Source organism: Coturnix japonica, chromosome 2 (assembly GCF_054131305.1).
Source record: "Coturnix japonica strain WE chromosome 2, WE-NBRP24, whole genome shotgun sequence".
NCBI classification, from domain to species: domain Eukaryota; kingdom Metazoa; phylum Chordata; class Aves; order Galliformes; family Phasianidae; genus Coturnix; species Coturnix japonica.
The window spans coordinates 10624210-10648508 of record NC_140664.1 but is presented as its reverse complement, the minus strand read 5'-3'; the positions used below and the strand labels follow the sequence as shown (position 1 = coordinate 10648508).

General features: G+C 41.5%; 1 protein-coding gene across 2 annotated transcripts; it reads right to left on the bottom strand.

Moving 5' to 3' along the window:
* Positions 1-1094: 1094 nt before the first annotated feature.
* On the bottom strand, positions 1095-22715 carry ANXA13 (annexin A13). Of its 2 annotated transcripts, XM_085537017.1 has the most exons (12): positions 22592-22690; positions 21536-21610; positions 11185-11263; positions 9758-9852; positions 7426-7596; positions 7281-7314; positions 7112-7191; positions 5838-5906; positions 5608-5709; positions 3497-3572; positions 2592-2704; positions 1095-1429 (listed from the first exon to the last, which is right to left on the bottom strand). In XM_085537017.1, the coding sequence occupies exons 1-12, from the start codon at positions 22604-22606 to the stop codon at positions 1310-1312; spliced, it is 1029 nt and encodes a 342-aa protein (XP_085393143.1). In that variant the 5' UTR covers positions 22607-22690; the 3' UTR covers positions 1095-1309. The 2 variants fall into 2 exon arrangements, with proteins under 2 accessions (XP_085393143.1, XP_085393144.1); XM_085537018.1 differs by lacking the exon at positions 21536-21610 and having other exon boundaries at positions 22592-22715.
* Between the last annotated feature and the right edge of the window lie 1584 nt (positions 22716-24299).

Here is a 24299-nt window from a genome sequence, read left to right as displayed (position 1 = left end):
TCTGATATTTTTTAGGTTGCTAGAAATGTTGTCAAATGTGGATCAGACCCCTAAAGTGCTGGGACATCCTGTCACACCTGTGATATACAGATCCTAAAGCCTCCCATCTTTCTCACTGTTTATTTTGCCCCCCACCTTTACAGACTGTAACTAGATGTCTGAATACCTGAATACTACCATTGTGACATCAATACAAGCAAAGAGAAACAAGTCCAGTTCTTCAGAAGTACTATTTTCAATAGAAAATAGATGACAAAATACCTCAGAGGATGTGGGTCTAAAGGACCCTTTCATAGTGTACTGCACTCAGAAGCACGAAGTGACCAAAGACAAAGAAAAGCTCACACACCCATCTTCTTCACACAGACATTCCTCTCTCTTTCTTCTTTTTTGTCAGACTTTCTGATGTTATTTTATATCTATATCATCTGTCCCAGAATTTTAGGATAATTCAGGATGGAAGGGACCTCGGGTGGTCTCTTGTCCAACCAAAAGCAGGGTTAGCCATGAGATCAAAACACATTGCTTGAGAGTTTTATCCAGTTGGGTCTCTGAAACCTCCAAGGATGGAGACTGTGAACTGCCCTGAGGTCCATGTCTACCGCTGTAGAAGTATGTCCATGATGAGCAGATCCAACTCATGAAATCCCATCTCTTCCATGGACATTTTCCTGTGCCGTATCTCAGGCGTTAGTGCCAGTGTAGACTGCAATTTCTTATCTCCAGTACAGGATAACTTAGAATATAAGTAGGACTGAGAGGGAAACTCACAGACAGGGAAATCATTCCAACCTCTCCTGCTGATAGGAGGATTTTACTCAGAGATTCACTTAAATCATTAATTCACAGCCTACCGATTGTTTAAAGAGCTGTAATAATGGACTGAGAAGAAATTACTACCTATTTTCTCTGGGCAGGACTGTGATGGCATGGCATTGCACCCCTCACACTGGGGAAGAAACACAGAGAAAGAGCAAGGACAATCTTAAGAACAGCACTAAGTCTTAAGAAAGGCAGGAGGTCTATATAGAAGAAATAATGGCAGAAAAAAAAGATTCTTCCACACATGCAGACATAAAGAGGCCAATTTAGACTTCGTTTTTTAACACATCTTTATTGCTTAAGGACATTTGGTGAGACAGCCATAACATAAACCTCATGTCCAGCTTTACTTGGCAATGATTTTCCCAGCTGGAAAGAAAATAAATTGGATTTTTTTCTTTGTGCTAATGCCACATTTTTTGAATGCTATTTTGGAAGCTAATCAAGAGGTGGCTGCTCAGCATGCCTCTTCATTCTTGATGGTTATTTATTGCAAAATAGCCAGAAGCAACTTTCTGAAGTCCCCAGAGGTATCAGATCGGACAGCTTCAGTTAACGACTTCTTGTACTTTTCCTGGAACTTCCCCTTTATTGCTGGAAGGTCACTCTGAGAAGACACCAAGAGCCTCTTTAGAAGAGTGGGTCATGTTTTGTACCATGTGCCCTGCTCCTACCAGGACCCCTGAGGTCTGATTCAAGGTCCACTGCAGCCAGTGGGAGAAGAGGAGAAAGCAGGAGGTCCAAACACCTTGGAGGACCCTGGAGTTCTTGTTAGGACTTGAGGTAAGCTCATGTGAGGTGGTGTGGTGAGGGGACACTAGCTGTGAAAAGGGGGATGGACATGAGTGGAGCGCCATGCTGGGGTGGCCAGGGGCATCGCTACCTGGTGTTCAGTGGTGCTGCGTGGATGCACTCCGTGGTGTCAAGAAGGAAAAGGAGCACTTCCATGTATAAAAGATGGAGTATAAAAGACAGTTTTGTTGGTTTTGTTCCACTCATGGAAGTAATTTTCTGGTTACTATGAGGGGAGAATGAAATGCCTTGTCTCAAGCTTTCTGGTGAAAAGAAACCCACTGCACAGTTGTGATCTTTATTACTGCGGTCTTTAAGTGTTCTCTTGATTCAGCTGCATCTTAATGAGGAGACTATATTGGAGACTGATTTCTCATGCTTCCGATTATTGAGAAATATGCTCTCCATGTCCATGTGAACAATTCCGCTTCTGCGTCAAGACTGAAACTTCCCTGGGGCTATAATCTCAACAGCTTATAAGGTAGGAAGAATTAAAGACTATGTTTAGAATCTCAAACGTCTTTTTCAATTTTGTGCTTTTTAAAATTACAATTATCTCCTTTGGCTCTTTATTTCTCTTCCCTCCTTCCCATCTGCTTTTCCAGGCTGGAATCGGAGAGAATTGGCAACGTATATTTATAAGCAATTATTAATTTGAGAACTGCTGCTTTATAATTACTTCACTAGGAATTTAATTTACTTTTTTGCATCTTATTGGGCCTCCCTACAGGCCATTTTTATCCAGGTACAGTTGACTCTACTATAGGCTTTCTGTATGCTTGCTCATCCTTTCAAAACCAGAAATAGATGCCATACCAAAATTAGCATTGCCTAGGTATAAAAGCAGAGTGTGGCCTCTGATGTCATTGGGCTGTATGGGGTTGGCTGATCCACCAGAGCTCACTCCATACTCTCTACATTTGTATTTCTCACAGAGCTGCTGATACAATAGTATTGCAGATTGCAGGATACCCTACCTCAGCCCTGGTCACAAGGATGCGAATCAAGGTATCTTCATCAGTCCCAGCTCCTTTCATTGACTCGTGCAGAAGTGTAGCAAAGTAACCCGGACAGTCTTTGGCACAGCTGACTGGAGAACAGTAAGAGACTTCATTACACTTAAATACTTACACTTTGTATTACATCTTCAATCAGAAGGAAATAAGGAAGAAATACAAAAAACTCTCTAGGGTTATAATCATGTAGACGTATGAGCTGGGAGGGTTTGTATTTTATAACTAGTTCTCTATCCACATACAAGGAGCAAATTTGGAATCTGAATGGAGTCACACGTTTATCCAGAGGGAAAGTTCATTACACAGTGAAATGATAAACACTGACTCCACTGCTATTTCACAGTGAAAATGAAATGAATGAGGATGAGCGTTAGTCCATCGAGAGTTCTCCTTGATGATATATTTACTGTGTCCAGGCCCAGGACACCAGACACAAGAAAAACGTGGAACTATTGGTGTGGGTCCAGAGGAGGCTATGAAGATGGAGCCTTTCTCTTATGAAGAAAGGTAGAGGGAGCTGGACTTGTTTAGCTTGGAGAAGAGAAGGCTCCAGGGAGACCTCATTACAGATTTCTAGTACTTGGGGGGAGCACATAAAAAGGAGAGAGATCAATGTTTACATGATCTGATAGCAATAGGACAAGGGAGAATAGCTTTAAACTAAAAGAGATGAGGTTTAAGTTAGATCTTAGTAAGAAATTCTTTACTCAGAGGGTAGTGAGGCACTGGAACAGGCTGCAGATAAGTCATTTTCAGTTTAGGGTTACCTCAATAACCGTCACCAGGCAGAACCCCCAAGAACCAATGTCAGAGGAGGGCAAGAACTAGAAAAGAAAGGTCTCAATGCTTTTTTTTTTTTCTTTTACCCAGAGTGAGATAAGCTTTCTCCAGATCTCCTGATGTTTCACTTTTAATGGATTCTTCTATGTCTTTTCCACACACCTACAAGGACAACAAAATGTAGCTGTAAGAGCTGCTCTCTGCACACGTCATAGCACTGCCGTAAAACCCACTTTATATTAAGGATCCAATGGCAAAAGCCCAATTCACATCCTTTTAGCTCTTTACAAGAGAGTAATTCATGGACAAATGAAGCCTTTCTTTGGTTTAAGTGCTCACAGATCCACTGGCACCAAGAAAACAGAGGCTACAAGGCCTGGTAAGGCACAGCAGCCAGAAGATGGATAACATCAATCAGGCAGTTGTACTCATATCAGAGGGCTTCTAGAACAAAGAAGCTTCAGCTTCTTCTTGAGTGACCCTGAGTCTAGGAAAAAGTCTCTGAGTTCCTTCTAATCCTTTTATCAAGGTTCTGGATAGTTTCCACACAAAGAAGATAAATTTTGGAGCTTTACCAGCTCTGTGAAGCTTTGTTACTTATTGTCTTTGGCTTCCCAGGGAAAGTTTACAAGCACTTCAGTTGTTCCCAAGTTTTTGTATTATTCTGTAGAAAAAGGGAAAAAGAGACTGCAACTTCAAAACACAGTTCATTTTGACCTAGTGAATTTTCTGAACCTCAAAGCCTTTTACTTTGCTCTGCTTTGCTACTTAGATGCCTCTGCGTGTTTCAAAACTCCAGTGGACTTAAGCTCAGACCTAGGAGAGCACAAATACAAGGCAGCATTGGATACCTTGTGAGATTCTGCAAACCCAATTGATTTGTCTCTATCTTTCCAAAAGTGAAGGATTGATGTTTGCATGGCTCTAATATGGGCCCCCTTCCTCTCATACAGCCAGAAAGGATGTGGTAGATTGGGTTGGGCAATATGATCTTCTTGGCTTTTGGAATCAAAAAGTGAAGGTAGCTTGGAACCCCCAGGATATTGGCAACTCTGAGGGAGTATCAATTAGTGACTGGTTTTGTTCTCCTGCCAACAACAAACCAAAAGCTGGATTAAGCTTCAAACATTTTTCCAAATAAGGGTTCTTTATTATAATGACATTGAAAGAAGACTATGACTGAAGGTTTCCTATCTTCAATGCTTAGGGTCACAGTTTTCTGATGAACTCAGAGACATCGCTCTCTTCCAGTATCTGAAAGGTGCTTACAGTGAGAGCAAGGCAGGTCAGTTGCGCCAAAGTAAGTTTAGGTTGGACGTTAGGAAACACTTCTTTACAGAAAGGGTAGTTAAACACTGGTATAGGTTCCCCAGGGAGGTGGTCGAGTCGCCATCCCTGGATATGTTTAAGAGCCGTTTGGATGCAGAGCTCAGAGATATATTATTTAGCAGAGGGTTGTTAGAATTAGGGTACTATGTTGTTTGGACTTGATGATCTTCGAGGTCTTTTCCAACCTGAGTAATTCTATGATTCTACATCCTAGGGGATTTTGGGTTTCTGAGCCAGAGGCTGGAGAATGAACATCACTGCTGGGCTTCCACCTACCTGCTGGGAGAAAAACTTTGCATTTGCCTTTGCTTGAACTTTCACAGGTCAAGTAAACAGCTAAGGCTCTGCTGCTTACTTCATCTTTTGCTTGTGAGGAGAGCACAGCAAAGTCCTTGCACCTGCTGTCTGCTCAGAAGAGGCTGGAGATGTGCCTCTGCCCTAACAGAAGGGTTGTGGATGAGTGCAATGGAGAGGATGGGAACAGGCACCTCCAGACACTGCAAGGTCTCATGAGTAAGCCAGGAACAGGTCCAGCATGCATCCGCCCAGCTGTGTGCCACCTCACTGTCCCAGAATGGTCAGCCCTCCTGCTGCAGGAACCAGCACACGCATCATCATGCAGCTGTGGGACACCACAACTTTTGTTTGGTTGGATGCTGTGTGGGTTATGAAAGGGAATATCCTCTGCTTAACTGGCATACGATACAGCTTTTTCCCTCTATAAGATCAGGATCTAGTAATACAGAAATTATTTCCAAATTCCTTTAAAATGATAAATAAAGGGTAACCTTCTCTACATGTTGTTGCAGGGCCTGCAAGCTACACATTACATCCTGTGCAACCCACATCACATAAGAGAATAACTCACCTTTTCGTAGGCCTGAAAAGTTGCTCTCAGCTGACTGTAGCTTCTCTTTGCTAAGACAACATTGAAAGCCAGCTCCTCTGTTCCCCAGCGGCCTTCTCCTGCCTTAGATATTGCATGTTAATGTTTGATGCACTTGTGTATCCCACATGCTCAGTGCATTTTGTCACCATCTCATTGCTGAGCAGCACCAGATAATTGTTGTTTTTCTTTCTTTCTGTAGTTTCACTTACTTTATACAGATCTGAGGCATCCTGCTCAGCGAGCTCTACGTTGACTTGCTGGTTCTCATCTCGGGTTGCCTACAGAAAAGGACATTATGGTTCAAAAAGAGACTCAAGTGCTGGTTAGTTTGTGGTGGAGGGGAAGTTGGTCATTTAGCGGCCTTTGCAAACATTTTGGTTATAGTTTTGCTGCCACCTGCTGACAACTGCTTAGTAATGGGTCACTGTACAGCACGGGATAAAACTGTCCAAGTTCAGCATGGACTTGAGGTGAAGCCTGCACATTAATCAGTGCTGTGTACTCCCTGAGAGCTGTGAAATATTCCTCAATAAATGAATATAATGCATGCTCTGAGCATTCACTAGCACTGTTTTTGTTTGTTTGTTTATTTGTTTTCTAACTGAAATTACAAACAAATTATCTATGAAAAAGATATATGGATAATACACATTTGCATCTCCTGAAAATATACCCCAAGAGGTTGAAGCAGTGCTTTCCAGACTGGTTTACTTAGCAACTGGACTGTTAAAACTTTAAAATGTATCAAATCTTTTCATTTCCATGGGCTGTCTGGTCAGATGGTTGCACTCCTACTTGTGATCTTACTTTAATTAGCTATACTATGTCTTTATAGAAATGTTACTTGTTTTTTATTTCATGTGGCTGGTTTAAAATCAAGCATGTTGTAATGGAAAATACACTTTCTTTTTGTGAATGGAAAGCAAACATAAAAGCAATTTCTTTCTTACTTCTTCTGTATCTATATGAATTGTAAGTTGAGATTGAAACCAGGTGTCACAGGCTTTAGACAGAAATCAGCATAGTGTAGTCACGATCCTTCATGGGTATTCTACCGTTCTATCCTCAGTGTTTTCAAGAAACGCGTAGATACAGTACTGAGGGACATGGTTTAGTGGGCATGGTGGTGATGTGTTAATGGTTGGAGTAGATGATCTTACTGCTCTTTTCCTACCCTAGTGATTCTGTGATTCTATGATACCATTACTGTGGTAAAATCATAAAGTTATGCTGATGCCTACCAATTATCAGAATTTCTAAAATCACTTCTGAATTTGTATAATCCCCATTGTGACATTAAACAGCTGAAAACTCAGTTTTTGTCTGGAAGAATGCCTTTAAGAATCTCTTTTGCTTATTATAATTACTTTGTTATTATATTACTAATTGCACTCATTCTAAATAGCAGCTAATATTTATCATGATAAATAAAATAAAATCTGTCTTCCAGGTTAGTGCATAATAGTAAAGTTCCCAGACTCACCTCCAGCACAGTGACCAGTATCTTCCTCAGGGAACCACTCGTGTCACCTTTCACATCAGACTCCAGATCTTTATCAAAGACTGTGCAGGAAAAAAAAAAACAGATCTGTGAGGGTTCACTCAGTGATGAAGGCCTCAAATGAAGGGATATGAAAAGCAACACTACTTACGCCGCTTGTATGCCTCCTTTATGCTTATGATTTCCTAGGGAAATAAGAATGCAAATCAACAAGCAAACAAGCAGACAAAGCAAGTCAGCTTTTTGCACTGCTACCTAAGGTACATCACATGTAAAATCTACCAGAATGTCCCAACCTTATTGTTTTGTGTGCAGAGGATCTCAATCAGCAGCGACTCGTCAGTCCCGGCACCCTTCATGGCCTTGTGAAGCTCTCGGGCCTTATACTCGCAGGGAAGGTCCAGCAGAGCCAGCACAGCCTTTTCAAAACTGCCACTCAGGTCTCCCTTCAGGACTTCCTCCAAATCCTGTGAAGACAGGAAGGGTTAGCGCAAAAATCCAAGAGGAATTAGAGAATTCCATGATTTCAAAGCTTTTTCTGTACCAAAAAGGGACAAAAGTATGGAAAACAAAAGGTATGTGGGAATCTCTTTGCATATTAAATTCCCCCAAAATATTGAATGATCTTTTTCTCCCGTCTTCAAATATTAGCTGCTCATGGTCCAGTTTGGACTCTTCCTTGTTTAAATACTTATTCACTAGTATTTAAAATCCCTTACCAGGAGAATTTGCCCCAAAACACAACACAGAAACCTCCTGTTTTGAAAGAGGTGCAACAAAACGGATCCAACTTCCCTCAAATTCTCTTCCACTTTTGGTTAAAATGGACTTACTACAAGAAGCAACATGTTTCTATAAAGTGCTTTGCACTTTTTTTTCCACCAAAAACAAAGATAAAAAGAAAAAGGAAAGAAAAAAAACCCTCACAAAGATCCTTTCTGTTCTTTTTAATTAAAAAATCAGTAATGGAGAAAAGCTGGCTGGTGTTTATGTGTCAGCTGAGCACTCACATTGCGTATAACATCTACCAATGATTTATTCAAGCTCTTTCTTCAGCTCATATTTCCTGCAGTCCAGGAAGTATTTGACAGCTACAGAACAGCAGTGAAGAAGGCCAGTTCTACATCTATTGTTCTGAAGTGTGCTCTTGCCCAACCGCAGATGAGCTCCATCCCTCAAGCCAGCAGCTCCCACCAGTGCTGGACCAGTCCCAGGGCACTGGCAGACCACACTTCCTCTAAGAGTGTGCAGCTCTGCTCTCACAAATATCTGGGTTGGAAGGGCTGTGACATGCCCATGTCACTGGGATAACCCCTGGAATTTGTCCATTTCCACTGCCTGTTTTTCTTAATCCTCATTTAGCAATGCACTCAGTGGTGTGCATGCACTCAGAATCATGCTTGCTGTCTGGTTTATGTATGACAGGCTTTCCACTTAAGTGCTGCCTGTCTTATTAACATTGGTTAAAGACTGAAGAGCAAGCAGACCTTAAGAAAATAGTGATTTAATAACAATACTGAACAGTTATTTACATACAAAATACATCGAAATCTTTTATTTTCCTTACAAGCCAAATCATAAAGGCAGCCTTTGTGTCCTCCCTCCAGAAAACAAGCACCCTTGGAGATTTCTCATTTTTTCCATGTGGCGTCTATCTCATCATGAGCATAAATCAATATTAAATCTATTTGACTCACAAAAATATAATGATGTAAGACCAGAAAGTTCCTCTGAATATGTACCTGGTCAAAGGGTATTTCAATCTGAAATTTCCCTGTTACTTTAATTGCATTTGTCTTGCAATTAATTGCAATTGCCTTTGTTTCAGGGTTTTCTTTCTTTCTTTTTCTTTCTTTTTTTTTCTTCTGAATGCACTAAAGATAAACACAAGCTGAAGTACAGAGTCATACAGTTATTAAGACTGGAAAGAGCTCTGAAAAATCATAGAATTATAGAATCATAGAATGGCTTGGGTTGGAAGGGACCTCAAGGATCATGAAGCTCCAACCTCACTGCAGCAGGCAGGGCTACCAACCTCCACATTTAATACCAGACCAGGCTGCCCAGAACCCCGTCCAACCTGGCCTTAAACACCTCCAGGGATGGGGCATCCACAGCCTCGCTGGACAGCCTGTTCCAGCACCTCACCACTCTCTTAGTAAAGAACTTCCCCCTGACATCCAACTTAAATTTTCCCTCCTTCAACTTAAAACCATTTCCCCTTGACCTTGTCCTAGTCATCTAGTCCAACCATCAACCCATCACCACCATGCCCACTAAGCCAGGTCCCCCAGGGCCACATCTCCATGTTCCTTGACCACCTCTCTGGGCAGCCTGTGCCAACTTCTTGCTACTCTTTTTGAGAAAATATTTGATTTTGGTGATGAATGTTTTTTTTAGCTGTCCCAACACTGAATAAAATGCTCTGATCTGCTTAAGGCCGAATTAAAAACAAATATTCTGAATCCTGATGTTGTTAATACAACAACTTTTTTTGGCAGCTAAAAAATTGCTGAATCAGAAACCTTCAATCTATTGGGCCCTTGGTATCTCAAAAGCAGAGGTCTAAGAGCTCCATTTCCAGCATGTACGCCATTCAAAAGAGAGAGGCCAATTATTCTGACATACCTTGCCATAGAGAGCTTTGTACTTCTGTTTAATTTGTTGTCTCTGCTCTGATGTTCGACTTGACAAGACTTCAATAACTTTTTTTTCATCAGTTCCTGAAAAAGAAGGTTGTACATAGACAAGGTTTAATCAAGAATCCAGTGCAGAGGAAAGAAAAGAGAAACAAATCAATATACATACATCAACTCAGGAAAACTTTGGGATTTGTAGAATCTGAGAATCTTCTGAGAATATATTTATCTGTAGTCAGCTACAGTGTTCAGAACGTAAAATAGAAGATCACTGCCTTATGCTGCTGATATGTTATCAGAGGATCTGAGTCTTCTGTTTCTGATCAGAGTTCTGACATGCCAACGCCCATGGACTGATGTCCATGTTTAGAGTGGCAGTTGTTGAACCAGTCCCTGGCCCTATTTTCCACCCCTGCAGTGCTTTTCAACTGTGGCAACAGCATGGGGCGAGTGGCTGGGTAGGTGAGGGTATGATCAAATCAGTCTTGTTTACTCACTGCCTTAACGGTGGACTGTACAAAACAGGTTGTCCTCTATGCTAGATGGAGTCAGAAAGAGGAGAGGGAATTAGACTTCATGGTCTGAATCTCTCTGCTGATGCTGTTTTGTTTGGCATAAATAAGTGGGAGAATGCAGTCGCTGGGAAGTCCCAATGATGGGCACTGCAGGGGCTATTTCTCTGGGGAGCCCACAGGGGAACTGACCACACGACGTCCTGCCATGGGAAAGTCCTGAGGAAGCTTTGACCTGTAACTTATGCAATAGATAGATGCTTGCTGAAGGCGGTGACCTTGTTCTTGCACTTTTCTTGCCCTAAGCCAATATAAACAGATGTTTGCTCTAAACAAGGCAGCTGGAAGGCATCAGTCAGTGTTTGTGGCTAATGGGACAGGACTACAGCAGTGCTATTTGGATGCCTGAGTGACACAACAGAGCAGCTATTGCATTAGCCTCTGTCCTGGTGCACTTCCATCTGTGGGGCCAATGACTTGCCTCAGGCATTTACTCAAAACAGGTATTGAAATGAAAATCTGTCAGGGGATACCTCTGGTCCTGACTGAGGTGGGCACTGCCACAATGTGCATAACATATAAAGTGTTTAAGTGGCAGCCTTACTGGCTGGACTCCATGAATGTCATATCAGCATTGACAGCTTTGTGGTCCTGTCACATCAGCAAACAGCAAGTTTAGCCCGATCCTCTGGAGTCAAGCAGTTAACAAAACAGATCCTACCAGTCTTTGAACAAACTGGCTGCCTTTCCCATTTACCTTAACTCCATGTGTGTGCACGCTGTTTGAGTCAGTGACAGAAAGCATAAAGATTAATTGAAAATGGTTTAAATACTGTTCTGGAATACAGATATGCTTTTTATAATCTTGAATTGCCCTTTGCACAAAAGCAAAGGGCTTCCTTACCCGCTCCTTTGCAGGCACTGTGTAGTTTCTTGGCATCTCGGTCTGCATCAAACCCATGATGACGGCGTTTGTCAGTTGACTGGGAAAACAGAGACACAACAGACAAATGGGAAATGACTTTGCATTATTCCCTTTGAACCACAGAAGTCTGGGCCAGGTTCTTGCCTGATCTTTAGTCACATCATCTAAACTTTGAAGTTCAGATTGGGCTTCGCTGTGAAGCTCTGTCTATCACAAGGTCTCCTGGAATTGGAGCAAGAACAGCTGTTTCCACATGACACGTGATGCTGATCCTATGTAACTTTGCTCTGACAGTTCAGGCTTGTTCAAATAATCTGAATGTAATAACTTTATATTGGACAACTTCATGTCAGATCAAATACTGTTTGTTTGTACCACATTAACAACAGGCCAATATAAATGACTTATCAGATGCACGCAGAACCCTGCACACATTTAACTGTTAGAAGCTGGCAGTCTCTATGGATTGAATAAAAATGGGTCCTGCATACCTTTCTTCAATTGATGTCCTTATACAAACAAAGTAAATGAAGATATATAACTTCATAAAGATGGTGGTTGTACATGTGTGCATCTGTGTGTACTGTACATATGGTTACTTTGAGCTAGATCTATCAGGAATAATAACTCAAAGTCCACTACTACAGCAGCAGCTTATAGCCTGACATATAAATGAAAAACAGAAAACCATGCTAATTCGTACTAATTTGACAGGGTGTGAACCAGAGGGGCTGCAGTTCTGGTAGTCCCATGCTCTGCTATTTCTTAGACAAGGGTAGATAAGTATCTGGGATCAGGCCAGCAACATTTTCAGCCCCTGTAGTATCATGAATCAGATAATTTAAACGCCTAAGAGCTTAAATAATACTGGAAAATAGCTCCTAGGCTCCTAAATCAATTTGAACTATATGCACACCATCTGCTCTGAGGATCTAAGTGTGTACTATAAGTGCTTTGGTATTTCCATTCAAATGGCAGCAGGTTGATCTGGCGGCTTGTTTTGCAGGGCTGCCAGGCACTGGCTTTCCACTGCTGTTAGGTGTGACAAAGGGTGATGGCACCCAAAGGCAAAGCACTCTGCTCTCCATTAGGAACAGTTAAGGGTGAGGACACCCTGGGACATGGCACTGAGCCCTTCCAAAAATACCCCTCAGTAGAAGAGCTACATGGCAATGTTTTCTCCTTGCCCTAGGGGAGAACAAAGGGCAGAGATTACTCCTGAAAAATGCCACAGACAAGGTCACTCTGTTGGCCTGAGGATGATTTCTGCAATGCACTGGTATAACCTGCTGGCATTCCTCCTAAGTTTCACACTCTGCACTACCAGTTCTGGTGGAAGAGATATAGCTCTGCATTAAGTTGCTCTCTATCACAAGGCAAAGGGCCTTATCTCATGGATAAACTTTAAATACAGTCCCTATGCTACTTTCCCTTTGAAATAGACTAAACACAATTTAAGCACCTTGGCTTTTCTAATGCAGTCAATGGCTAGGATACAACATACCGCTAATGGCAGTGGCTGTAATGCGGCTTTCTCACTTAAATTATCTTAATTGAAAGTTATTATTTCAACAGCAATTATTAAGGTACAGGATCAATTCATAAGGTTCTCAGACTTATGGCACTGCAGCCTCACAAGGTAACACCTTCACCAGCCCATTATTGCTTGTGAATGTGCACCCTCCTGTACGCTCTCAATGGTTGGCAAAGCACATACACACTTCCCCATACCTTTCCAGATAGGTGAAATTAGATACATATAAATAATATTTTCTAGTGAAAGATTTTGTTTAATGATCTTCCAGCTTCTCAAGAACCTTGTTGAAAGTGAAAGGGAAACACAGTGTTAGAAGCAGTGTTAGAAAACAAAAATCAGCTAGAAACCATTATCTGTCCAAAACAAATCATATCAATTGCTTTCCTATTCTCCTATTGTTCACAGGGCAGTTGTGCTTCTAGCATGGAATCATGTAGGAGTTTTTTGTTTGTTTGTTTGTTTGGCACAATGAGAGCTGAAAACTCAACAACTCTAATTTATTTCTCCTTTTCCAATGGTCATGTTACCCCTCCATTTTCCTTTCTATCTTGGTAACAGAAAGACTCAACAGAATAAAGTTCAACTTTATTCTCAGCAACCCCACCCTCAAGGATTAGATTTGGGGAGCAGAATAAAGGTATTCCACAAAACAACAGAAATCCATTCTGGACATACAGCCCATCATTTGAGAACGCCCTGCAGAGAGGTGTCCTCTCTCCCTAACACCAATTTGACAACGCAAAGCATTGCAGCACTTCAGTCCATACTTTGACATAGGCTTGTTAGGGTTGTCAGAGTTCCTCCTATGCTTGGTAATGCACTGATAATTTCTTCCATTAGTATCATGCATACTGGAACAATCCCAGTGGGCACTGCAAGCTGGTTTGTTACTGTATGCCTCAATGGTTTTGGTCTGTAATCAGCCTACAGCTAGTCCCTAACCCCTACATGCCACTTGTTGGTGTAGCTGTTGGGTGTGTGTAGCACAGTTGCTACAGGTAGGAGAATGGTAGCACCATCAAATGAAATGACATAGTGGATTTATGAGAATTCATAAAGGCATAAAGAAAAGTATTTATTTGCGAGGGTAAAGTATGATGAAGAGAAGGAAGGTCGGTTTCTCAATGATGTTCAGGATATGTTTGTTTTAAAGCACTGCAAGAACAAGCTGTGATGAAGCCACTGTCTTCAAATAAACCACTGTCAAATGTTAACTGGTGACTCTGAGGATATCACTTCTGTAGTACTGTGAGTAACACTAGCATTAAAGCTTTGTAGATTGGAAAGCTGATAACGCTGGGTAGGAAACTGTCAAGGCCAATTCCTGAGTCACTCAGAACACCCTGGTTAAAACTCGCTGTCTGCTGGGTCTCACCCATTGGCACGGCCCTCCCACGCAGAGGAGGGAGACCTGCTCCAGATCTGGGCTTCCTCCTGCCCTGCAGAACTATGGCACATTCTCCTGAAGAGTTAAATGGCAAAATAAATTGATGCTTCATACAGTTTGTGACTATGTATGCATTTATACAGGCAGAGTCACTTTAATATAGGTCTTGTTTTAGAATTTAAGCTCTCAGATTAGATTTGATTAGCAGTGTCTTGCAAGTGTTGGTGCTGCAACAGTTCTAAAACAACCACTTTTAACATGTAAAGCATACCCAGTCATTTATCCTGCTGTAAATAACATTTTACTTCAAGGAGATCATAGAATCATAGAATGGCCTGGGTGGAAAAGGCCCACAATGATCATCCAGTTCCAATCCCCTGCTATGTGCAGGGTCGCCAACCACCAGACCAGGCTGCCCAGAGTCACATCCAGTCTGGTCTTGAATGCCTCCAGGGATGGGGCATCTGCAACCTCCTTGGGCAACCTGTTCCAGTGCTCCACCACCCTCTGTGTGAAAAACCTCCTCCTAATATCTAACCTAAACCTCCCTTGTCTCAATTTAAGACCATCCCCCCTTGTTCTATTTCTATCCGCCTTTGTAAACAGCTATTCCCCCTACTGTTTATATGCTCCCTTCAAATACTGAAAGGCCACAATGAGGTCTCCCCAGAGCCTTCTCTTCTCCAAGCTAAACAATCCCAGTTCCCTCAGCCTTTCCTCATAGGAGAGGTGCTCCAGCCCTCTGCTCATCTTAGTGGCCCTCCTCTGGACCTGTTGCAAAAGCTCCACATCATTCTTGTGCTGGGAGTCCCAGGCCTGGTCGTGGTACTCCAGATGGGGCCTCACAAGAGCTGAGTAGAGGGGACAAATTTATAGCTGAAGATGGTCCACAATGCTTAGAGAAGCATAAGGAGACTTTTCTTGATGTCAGCATATGGAGGAACACTTATGGTACACAAATAAATAATATAGTTGGAGAGATGTTGTAGTATATTGTGGAGATTTCTGGAGACAACAGCTAATGGCTTCCTGGAGGTAAAGACAACACAGATATATATATAAATTGCTAAGCTGTCAGAAGACAAGAACAGAAGGAATGCTGCCATGAGCATGCACACAGGTAGCTTCCTGTATTGCAGAAGGGAGACAAAGTATTCTACCTGAAAATAGCTGATAATATATCTGAGCAACCACTGGTATTTTTCCACCCCCAACCACTTAAGCAGATGCACAACCATGGGAGCAGAGATTTATGGAAGAGTAATTTCAAAACAACAGAAAGGGTTGCTGCAAGGGATGCTGCTGACCACGCTCTTCTCCTGCAGCTCCAACATGGATCAATGCAAAGTTGTGCACAGCTAAATGCAGATGCAGATCCCAGAGGCAAATCAGTAGGAAGAGCCAGCAGGAATGTGGCTGCTGCTCAGCATAACTGGGATACATACAGAATTGCTGTGAGCACATCTCTAACATGGGCTGGATCAACCCAGAGGTGTTGAGATTTTTGCCAGCTCCATTGAAATGATTTATTCAGCAGATGTCTTACTTCAAGATTGTCAAGATTGTCTTTGGTTGCTGTACTCCATTGCTCTTTGGCTTAACAAAAATAAAAATTAAATCTAAAATGAGATACTGCAGAAAGGGCAGACTGACCCAGCTAGGCTCTTTGTAGCACTCACTACTGCACATGAATGTGGTCTGGAATAAAATTTAGGGCAGTACTGAGTTGTTGGTGTCTGGTGCCACTAGAGATGCCTCAGGGTAAGCTCAATGCCAGCTGGAAATGTGTAGGCTGCTGTGTGACCTGCACCTGTAACTCGTTACAGCTGGGTCTGAGGGCATCTGCAGTGGTTACTGGAAATTGGTACGGAATCAAGTCCCAGTTAATTTACTGGTTTTGTTATTCTTCCCATGCATTTAATTACAATCACAAAGATGCACTGGAGAGAACCAAGATTTAAACAAGAATTACATAAACCAGTTCCACATGGAATGATATGAGCTTCCTTTGCTATCCAAGTCTTGTTTCCCACAGATTCCCATCTGGCTTCAGACTGATTTCTGTGCTTATCCTGCACATCACCATAAGGATTCTCTGATGTCTGCCATGGGTTGAGGTCACAAATCAGTCTTTTACTGAAAGAATTTCTAATACAGTCTCTCTCTTCTTTTGATTTTCATGAAACAAACCAGGCACCAATTAGCTTTGAGACTAAAACCTTGCTGGCAAATTTAGCTAAAAAATTCCAATAGGTACAAACATTTTTAGCCAGGTGTCCTGGTTTTGGCTGGAATAGAGTCTGGATAGAGCCATGGTATGAATTTGTGACCAGCATAGCACAGATAACACCGATACATTACCTGAGCAGTACTAACACACACTCAAGGAATTTTCTGCTTCTCATTCAGCCCTCCTAGTGAGAAGGCTGGGAGGGGTCACAGCCAGCACAGCTGATTTCAACCATATTCCACACCACCTGACATTATGATCAGCAATAAATCTGGGGAGAATACGTCTGGGGTTGCCATCTGAGGAGTGGCTGGGCATAGGTCAGCTGATGGTGAATTGCCTTTTGCATCATGTGTTTCTCATTTTGTTTTGTTCCCACCCCCACTTTTTGTTTTTAAATCTAAGCCCATGAACATTCTCCCTTTTGCCCTTCTCATTCTCTCCTCCCGTCTCGTGGAGGGTGAGCAAGTGACTGCGTGGGGCTGAGCTGGGGTCAGTCCCAGCACTGAGGAATACACACAGATACATGACACTGCAGTATCCTGCACTGTGCTCCTTCAGGAAGCCAGGCCTGATGTGAATGACAGGAAGGCAAACAAGTAAGTCAAAACAACGGTAAACCCAACAGAAATTGGAAACTGTGGCACTTGTCGATTCCTCAGTTCTCACAACACACAGTCCCTGATCCATCAGCTCCACCAGCTTTGCAGAGCCCCATCTCCAAGCAACTAGCAGCTCTCTTCCAGTTCTGCACCATGAGATATCCCAGGACTGGTTTGGGTAGAGCTTGCAGCAGTGGGTAAGCGAGCTGGCACCTCAAGGTCACTTTCAATCCCATGCTCCATGAATTTGTTTTCCTTTTTTCTGTGTCTACTAAGATGTGTCCCAAACCATTTAGTCACCTTGTTAGCATGGTAAGTAACAGGACTGGGCTGTTTATTAGTTAAGTTATATCTAATATCTTACGACCATGGTCAATTGCTTTTAGCAAATCACCATTTACATGATAAATGTTTTATCAACATGCATGTACTTAAGATTAATTATTTATCTTGGCAGAAGCTTTTAATGAGCTATAACACAATTGGAATTTGAGGTTAACTAGATTAACACACTGAGGGAAAAAAATGATGTACTGTCTTAGATCTTATAGTTGTGGCTCTCCAGTATATCCCCACTACCCGCAGTGCCACCTGCTAACATCTGAAAGGGCAGTTTTAGTGGTAAATGACCCAATTCCCATCATTCATTTCCAACCCCTTCCTTGTGTTAAGAATAAAACACAAGAATAAATGTGGCAGAAGGCTGCGGTGTTTGGTTCTGATCTACTTAAAAAGAGACTGAAAACATGGTGCCATGTTTCTGGTCAGAAATAATTTTTCAGTGTAGCGTAGTGCTATCTCAGGCTGCATGGAACTGGGTGACATTCTGGATCACAGCAGAAGCAATGAGTGCAATAGGAATGGTCACAGCCTCTGCTCAGAAAGCTACAGACCGTTGTTCAGAAAGGCCAGAAAACCTACAATCGCCACAATGCATAACTAATTCCGATAGAAAAACCTGCAAGTACTGGGACTGCTTAATATGGCAGGGAAAAAACCAACACTAACAAAGATGAGTTACTAGGAGTCAAGACTGTGCCTTATCTAACTGGGAAAGGCTGTTCATGAGTGAAGATAGTCATTATTGCATGGTTGTTTCCCCATCTCTTATTATCCTGTCAATGTCAGATGGTCTTCTGCAAGGTCTTCAGTAAAATTCAAATAACTGGGCTCCATTACTCAGGTAGGAATTCATGAAAACAGCAACAGTTTTAACACGGAGGTCAGAGTAGATGGGAGCTAGTGTTTAAAAACAAACACAAGTCAACAGCTGTGGCATGCTGGCAACAGGGCAGTATCAACAAGCACCAGGGTTTGTGCTGTGGTAATAAAAAGGTAGGGCTGATAACATCTGTAATAACAGGAAGGGCTCCTGCTGGTGCAGGGTTGCTGCTGTGGGTCCTCATTTTGGATATTTCTGTCTGGAAGTACTGGCCAAAGGGATCTGCATTTAGGGAATGTAATGAGATCAAGCACAGGGAAGGATGTGCTCAGACAAATTGGATGCATGGCAACTTCAGGACTACGTGTGTCCTTTTGACCACCACCTTTCCTCCTGTGCTGTTTCACGATGCACACCTGTCATTATTGTTTGTTTGCGCAATTTTCTCAGCCAACCACAATATATAACTGGAAAATTGCCACCTGCTTTCCTGACCGCATAGACAAAAGCACCTTTGCCATTTGCCACCTGCCAGGCACTCTGCTGCTCCTCTCCAAAATCCTTATGACTGTTTTAGGTTTAACAGCTGTATGACAGTAGCACACACCCAGCCTAACTTTCTGCTGAAGTTTGCTGCTATCAGCAACCAAAAAATTCCAATAGGAAGTGTATGTTGGACAACACAATGCATGTCAGTCATGCAGACAGGGTTTCCATACTCAATAGCCTTTGTTATGACTCAGTTACTCCCTTCCAAATAAAGAGGTGCAAATAATCTACATCTGAGACTAAAGATGCAGCGATAACAAGATCATAATAGAAATAGCTTCATTTGCCTTTTCCCGCTATAAAAAATAATAATAAATAATAGTTTCCTGGGTGCCACGTAGAGAAAAAGTGAAAGTCACAAAACTGCAGCTCTTCTTCTTAGAGACTTCAATTTATCTGCTTCAGTGCAAACATCTTTGTAAGTAAGATGTGCCAGAGCATGAATTGGGCTCCACATGACTTTCTTTGAAGACTTATCTTCAAAACAGAAACCACAAAAGTGGCTAATAAATGGCTTTTCATGCCGGGAGAAAATCTGGGATTCCAAATCTAGGATAATTTATACACACATATAGCATAGCACACATACCCAGTGTGCTAAGGGTAGAGTCTGCTTTTATATCACTGACCGTAATGCCTGGCTGGAAAACACTTTGTATGCTGGGCCGTTATACAGCTAATGATAACTAAAATGCCTAGAACTGACAAATTCTGCTTGTTTTTCAACTGAGATCCCAAACCTCTGGCTTGCATACACCTACAGATATAGCTCAAGCATCCTTATGTCTCATTACAAATTTGTCACTCTTCTCATTACCTCAGTTGAAACTTGTGATGAGTTCTCGTAATCGACAGATCTGAAGCTAAGTATTCTGTATGCCAACAAAAAAGCTAGCATCACTCAAGTGCATATTTAAGCATTGGTACACATATGTATACCAACACAGGACTGCAATACATGGGTGTAATCTTTGGGAACATCATACATTTGCACATTCAAAATCTGAAACTTTTAAAAACAAAAGAACTGGAGGGAGGTAGGATCCTAAAAGGGAAACACCAAGACTGCATGCATTGGTCCTTGGCCCTCTGCAAGATGTATTATTTAAACACCATTTACATATCCATAGATCCATACAAAGGAAGTAAATATGCAAACATTGCATGTATGGTGTCTGACAAACCAACTGCATCTATCAATTGTGGAGATTTCTTTGTCTAACTGCCTTCCACCTTGCAGGATGGAGGAAGTCTCAGGGTGCTCTCAAGTTGGTTGACTCCCCTGGGGCAGTAGTCATAGTTAGCAACACAGCTAAACTAATTTTTCTGGATAACAAAAAGAATATGTCATGGTTCTCCCCCAGTGTTATGTGAAGGTATTTCTGTCTTCTGCTGACTGTGGGCTTATGGCCAGAGAATGAACAAGAATCTACTGACACTGAATGCCAGTCTGCCAAGGGAAGCAACAAATAGCTTTTGTTGAGCTTTGCAATGAGATGATAAAACTACACTGCAGTTGGTAGTGGTTGTCCTAATGAGGTACTTCGATCCTTTTAAGCGACACAAAGGCCCTTGCAATGTTTGTGAGCTTGTTCCCAAAGGATCCATCGGGTGGAGGTGCTCTTGAGGTTATACTTACATTTTTACCTTCAAGTTCTCAAACCATCTGGCCCACCTCCTGCCACCTCCTTCTTATGTTAATAGCGTCCTGCCTGGCAGGAGGTTTAGGCTTCTTTACAATGGGAAGATGAAATGCAAGGGACTTTCAGAGAATTGCAAAAAATGGCTTAAATTAGTAACAAAGCATTACTCCATCCCCCAGAGTAGCTTGAGAACATCAGAATAATGCATACAGGGCCTTGGATTATTTAGTGACAAAAGTTTTAAAAGACAGTTAAACAATTTCACAAATGTTAAAATGGATCAAAGTTTTCAAGCCATCATAACACAAAAACCATTGCTGCTATTCCCCAAATGCTCCCCAAAGCACCTTGCTTACAGCAGAACAGCCACTCAAATTTTCACATGGATTGATTCCACTTGCAGTGATTTCGAAGAAGAGCAGATGTACAGATAAGCTTTAAGATGCAAGAATGCAAATGGAGAAAATAAGTTTAAATGACTTAAAATCTCTAGGGATGAGCAGTCAAGAACTTTGGCTGATTGTAGAAAGGATCTGGACTGAACTTAGACAGTGAGAAGCATGTGGAAGCATGCAGATTTAAAGCTCTAACATCGTGTCAGGCGCAGCTCAATCAGAAGCTCATATTCTAACAGAAAGTTACTTCTTGGAATTGGTTGGATTTTTTTTGTTGTTGAAAGTGTATTTTTCAGTAATGTTTGTTACTTTTGTTCAAATTAGCATGCTTAGGAAAGATACTGATTTTGATGAAGGCTTCATTTTAAGTATCATACGCTCCGATATAGCTGAAAAGTCCAATTTCAACTTCCAAGCAATGGCATCTTTCCTTTCCTACAAACATTGTTCCTTTGAACAATGCTTAGTTTTTGGTGAAAATTTAATTTGACAGTAACATTTTCCTTTGTTAAGTTTTAAACTATAAATCCATCCCATCAGAACAAAATACCTCAGCTGACAGTGCTGATTCAGCTACTAACTCTCCCTGCAAAATTTGGGTCAGCCAAAGAAATTTCACTTTCTGAATTTTCAAGGGGGACAAAATGTTGGAATGATGCAGTATTCAACAGAACGAAACAACACAGCTTTACTAGCGCTGATCTTGATCACAGAAGAGGAGCTGCCTTTGTGCACTGCAGTGCCTCCCAAAGCCACCATAAACAGCTGCAATGTGTGCTGTGACACCACAGTGCCCCTTTCATCCCTTGTGAAAAGAGTGCTTACTGGCTTATCTGTTGACAAACTTGTTGTCCCTATGGTTGGTTCCCGTTTATCCTCTGGGAGGTTGTAAGACTTGCTCTGGAGGTTTAAAAAACACAATACATAAGACACTCATGAACCTACGATTGCAAAATACAAGTTGAAAGCCTCTATTAAGAACCGAATGTTTTCAGGCTGTTCCAGATGTGGTTCTGCAGGTACTTCTCCAAGACAACCTGCAATTTCATGCGGACAAATGATGAGGAGGGAAGAAACAGGATATCTTCTATTGATACATACTGTGAAATTGCAGATTTGGGGCAATCAAAAAGATTGAGGCACAGCTGAATAAACTGTAGTTCTTCCATGATTTTTTAAGTGGAGCTGAAAGCCCCCTAACTTCATCAATACAAGACTCTTCATTTTCAGAAGTGCTGATCATTCAGCGCATCCACCCAAACACACAGCTATCACTCAGGCTATTTTGAGGTTAAATGTCATTATGCAGACTTAGATATTTACTATTAAGCACCAAAACATTGGCCAAAATTGTCTCAGCCCCATATGATATGATTCAGTGCAGCAATATGGATTTTTGTCAGACCTGTCTGCAAGCATCACACTTTGCAATTACTCCTGTCTCTACTATTCAGTGATAAAATTGGCTGAATTTGGCCTCTGGAATGGAAAGCTTTTCATAGATCTTTAGGGAATTGTGTTTAGAAGGTTCCAACACAAATTTACTAATCTAAGTCAATTTGGATGTCCCATGACATCCTATGCATCACTTCTTTTTCTCAAAGTGCAATAAAACTATGCCATTAATGGTGTTAAAACAAGCAGAACCTGCATTTTACTGCAACCATTTCATAACCCACATATTGCAATGAAGTGGATGCTACCAGCTATATACATACAATTTTTATGCCCACACTTTAAGTTTACTTTGAATTTAAATCTTCATTTGCAGCTGTATTAATGCAATTTAAAGTGAAAGGGGGAAAAAAACAAAAATAAAAAAAACCCAAAAAAACAGGAAATTATTGTACTCTTGACTATCCAGATTAAAGAAGTACTTACATGTGAACTGCCCATTTTTGCTTAGCCTGACTGTGGAAGACACAATTCTTCTGCTCTTCAATAAAACAAGCATTCAGATGAAATAGTCAACTTTTCATACAGTTGCTAAGTTCTACCCAGCCCCGGGTTAATCAATAACTTTGGTCTTATTTAAATTCTAGTCATTTCAAGGTGGGGTGTATTCATCATTACACGGTGGCTTTATTATCCCTGCAATCTAATAGCATATCCTGTTGGGTCATAGAGTTGGCTGGTTTAGCCAGAGAAAATAAGGATTTCATAATATAAACCCTAAGGTTATACATACAACCTTTTATCTAATTGTTATTACAATGATTTAAAACAGTTCAGTACAGTAGTGCTTAACATACAACTTCCAGTCATTTTAGAAGGAAGGATGCCTGTTTCGAAAAAGTTAATATTTGATTTTATGGGACTTGGTGGTATTTAATATGTCATTGAAGACTCACAGCTCCCACAGAATATGTCAAACAGAATCTCACAGCACTAGGTTTATGTGGCAAGGTTTTGGCATTGGGGAGAAGGGGCTGCAGGGACGGCATCTGGAGAAGAGACCAGTGATCGTCCTTGTACTAAGCAGAGCCAGTTCCAGTTTGCTCCGGCCAATACACCAGTGTGTGTCTCACAGACAGTACTTTCCTGCAAAGACCTCAATACATTTCAAACACTTAAAACTGAATGATTGGGTTTGACTGTAGTGTTCTAACATAAGGTGTAAAAATCCAATGTGAGAATGAGGAATTTTCTTCAGAATTCAATGCCTTGTGGTGACATCCTGTCTCAGACACCTTCAATACTATTACTGAGCTGGGAACTATCCATTTCTTCCATGATCATTTTGGGAATAAAGTTGATCCAACAGACATTAAAGGAAATGCTGAAGTTGGAGAGAAAACAGCTGTAGGGTTTCTATGGAATATGTTAGGTCGGTGGGCACCCATAGAGTCCAATACAATCTGGTAATTGTATTGCTTGTACTGACTGTGAGAGAAATACAGCAGCACAGCAGGTAAAACAGAGGGCAGCTCATTAAGGATTTTAAGCTATCAGTAGATTGAGTAATACATCCTATGCTATGCTGTGCATGTGCATGTTCTATCTGCATATGAAAATTAGGGCATCAGTAATGAAACGTGGAACTAATTTATTGCAAGAGTTGGAAGGGACCTCGAGGGATCACAGAGTCCAACCCCCCTGCTAAAGCAGGTTCTCTACAGTAGGTTGCACAGGCAGGCACCCAGACAGGAAAAAGCACAGACAGAAAAAGCACAGAAGATCTGTAATAAGGAAAATAAGCAGATAATTTTTGAAAAAACAGTGAACTGAGAAGATAAATCTCAAGACTTACTGTGTATAACTGCTGTGTAAAACTGAAAGAGACTAAATTAAAAGCAGTAAGAAAACATGTGTACCAGTAATGCTGCAACAGGTACTTTTAGCCAAATTAAACCCCAACAAACACTAAACCACAACTGAGGCTGCACATAGATGCAGAGAACAAGAACACGGGGATCAATTTAAAAAGCAAACAGGCAGAATGAATTATGAACAGTTAGACATCAAAGGCAAAAAGAAGATGGTCTAAGCAAACTGAAGACGTAGGAGTCAGACAAAAGTAAGTGTAGATTACACAACATGGAAGGAGAAACAAAAGGATGATGCAGTCCAGGCTGAAGGATTAGATTTC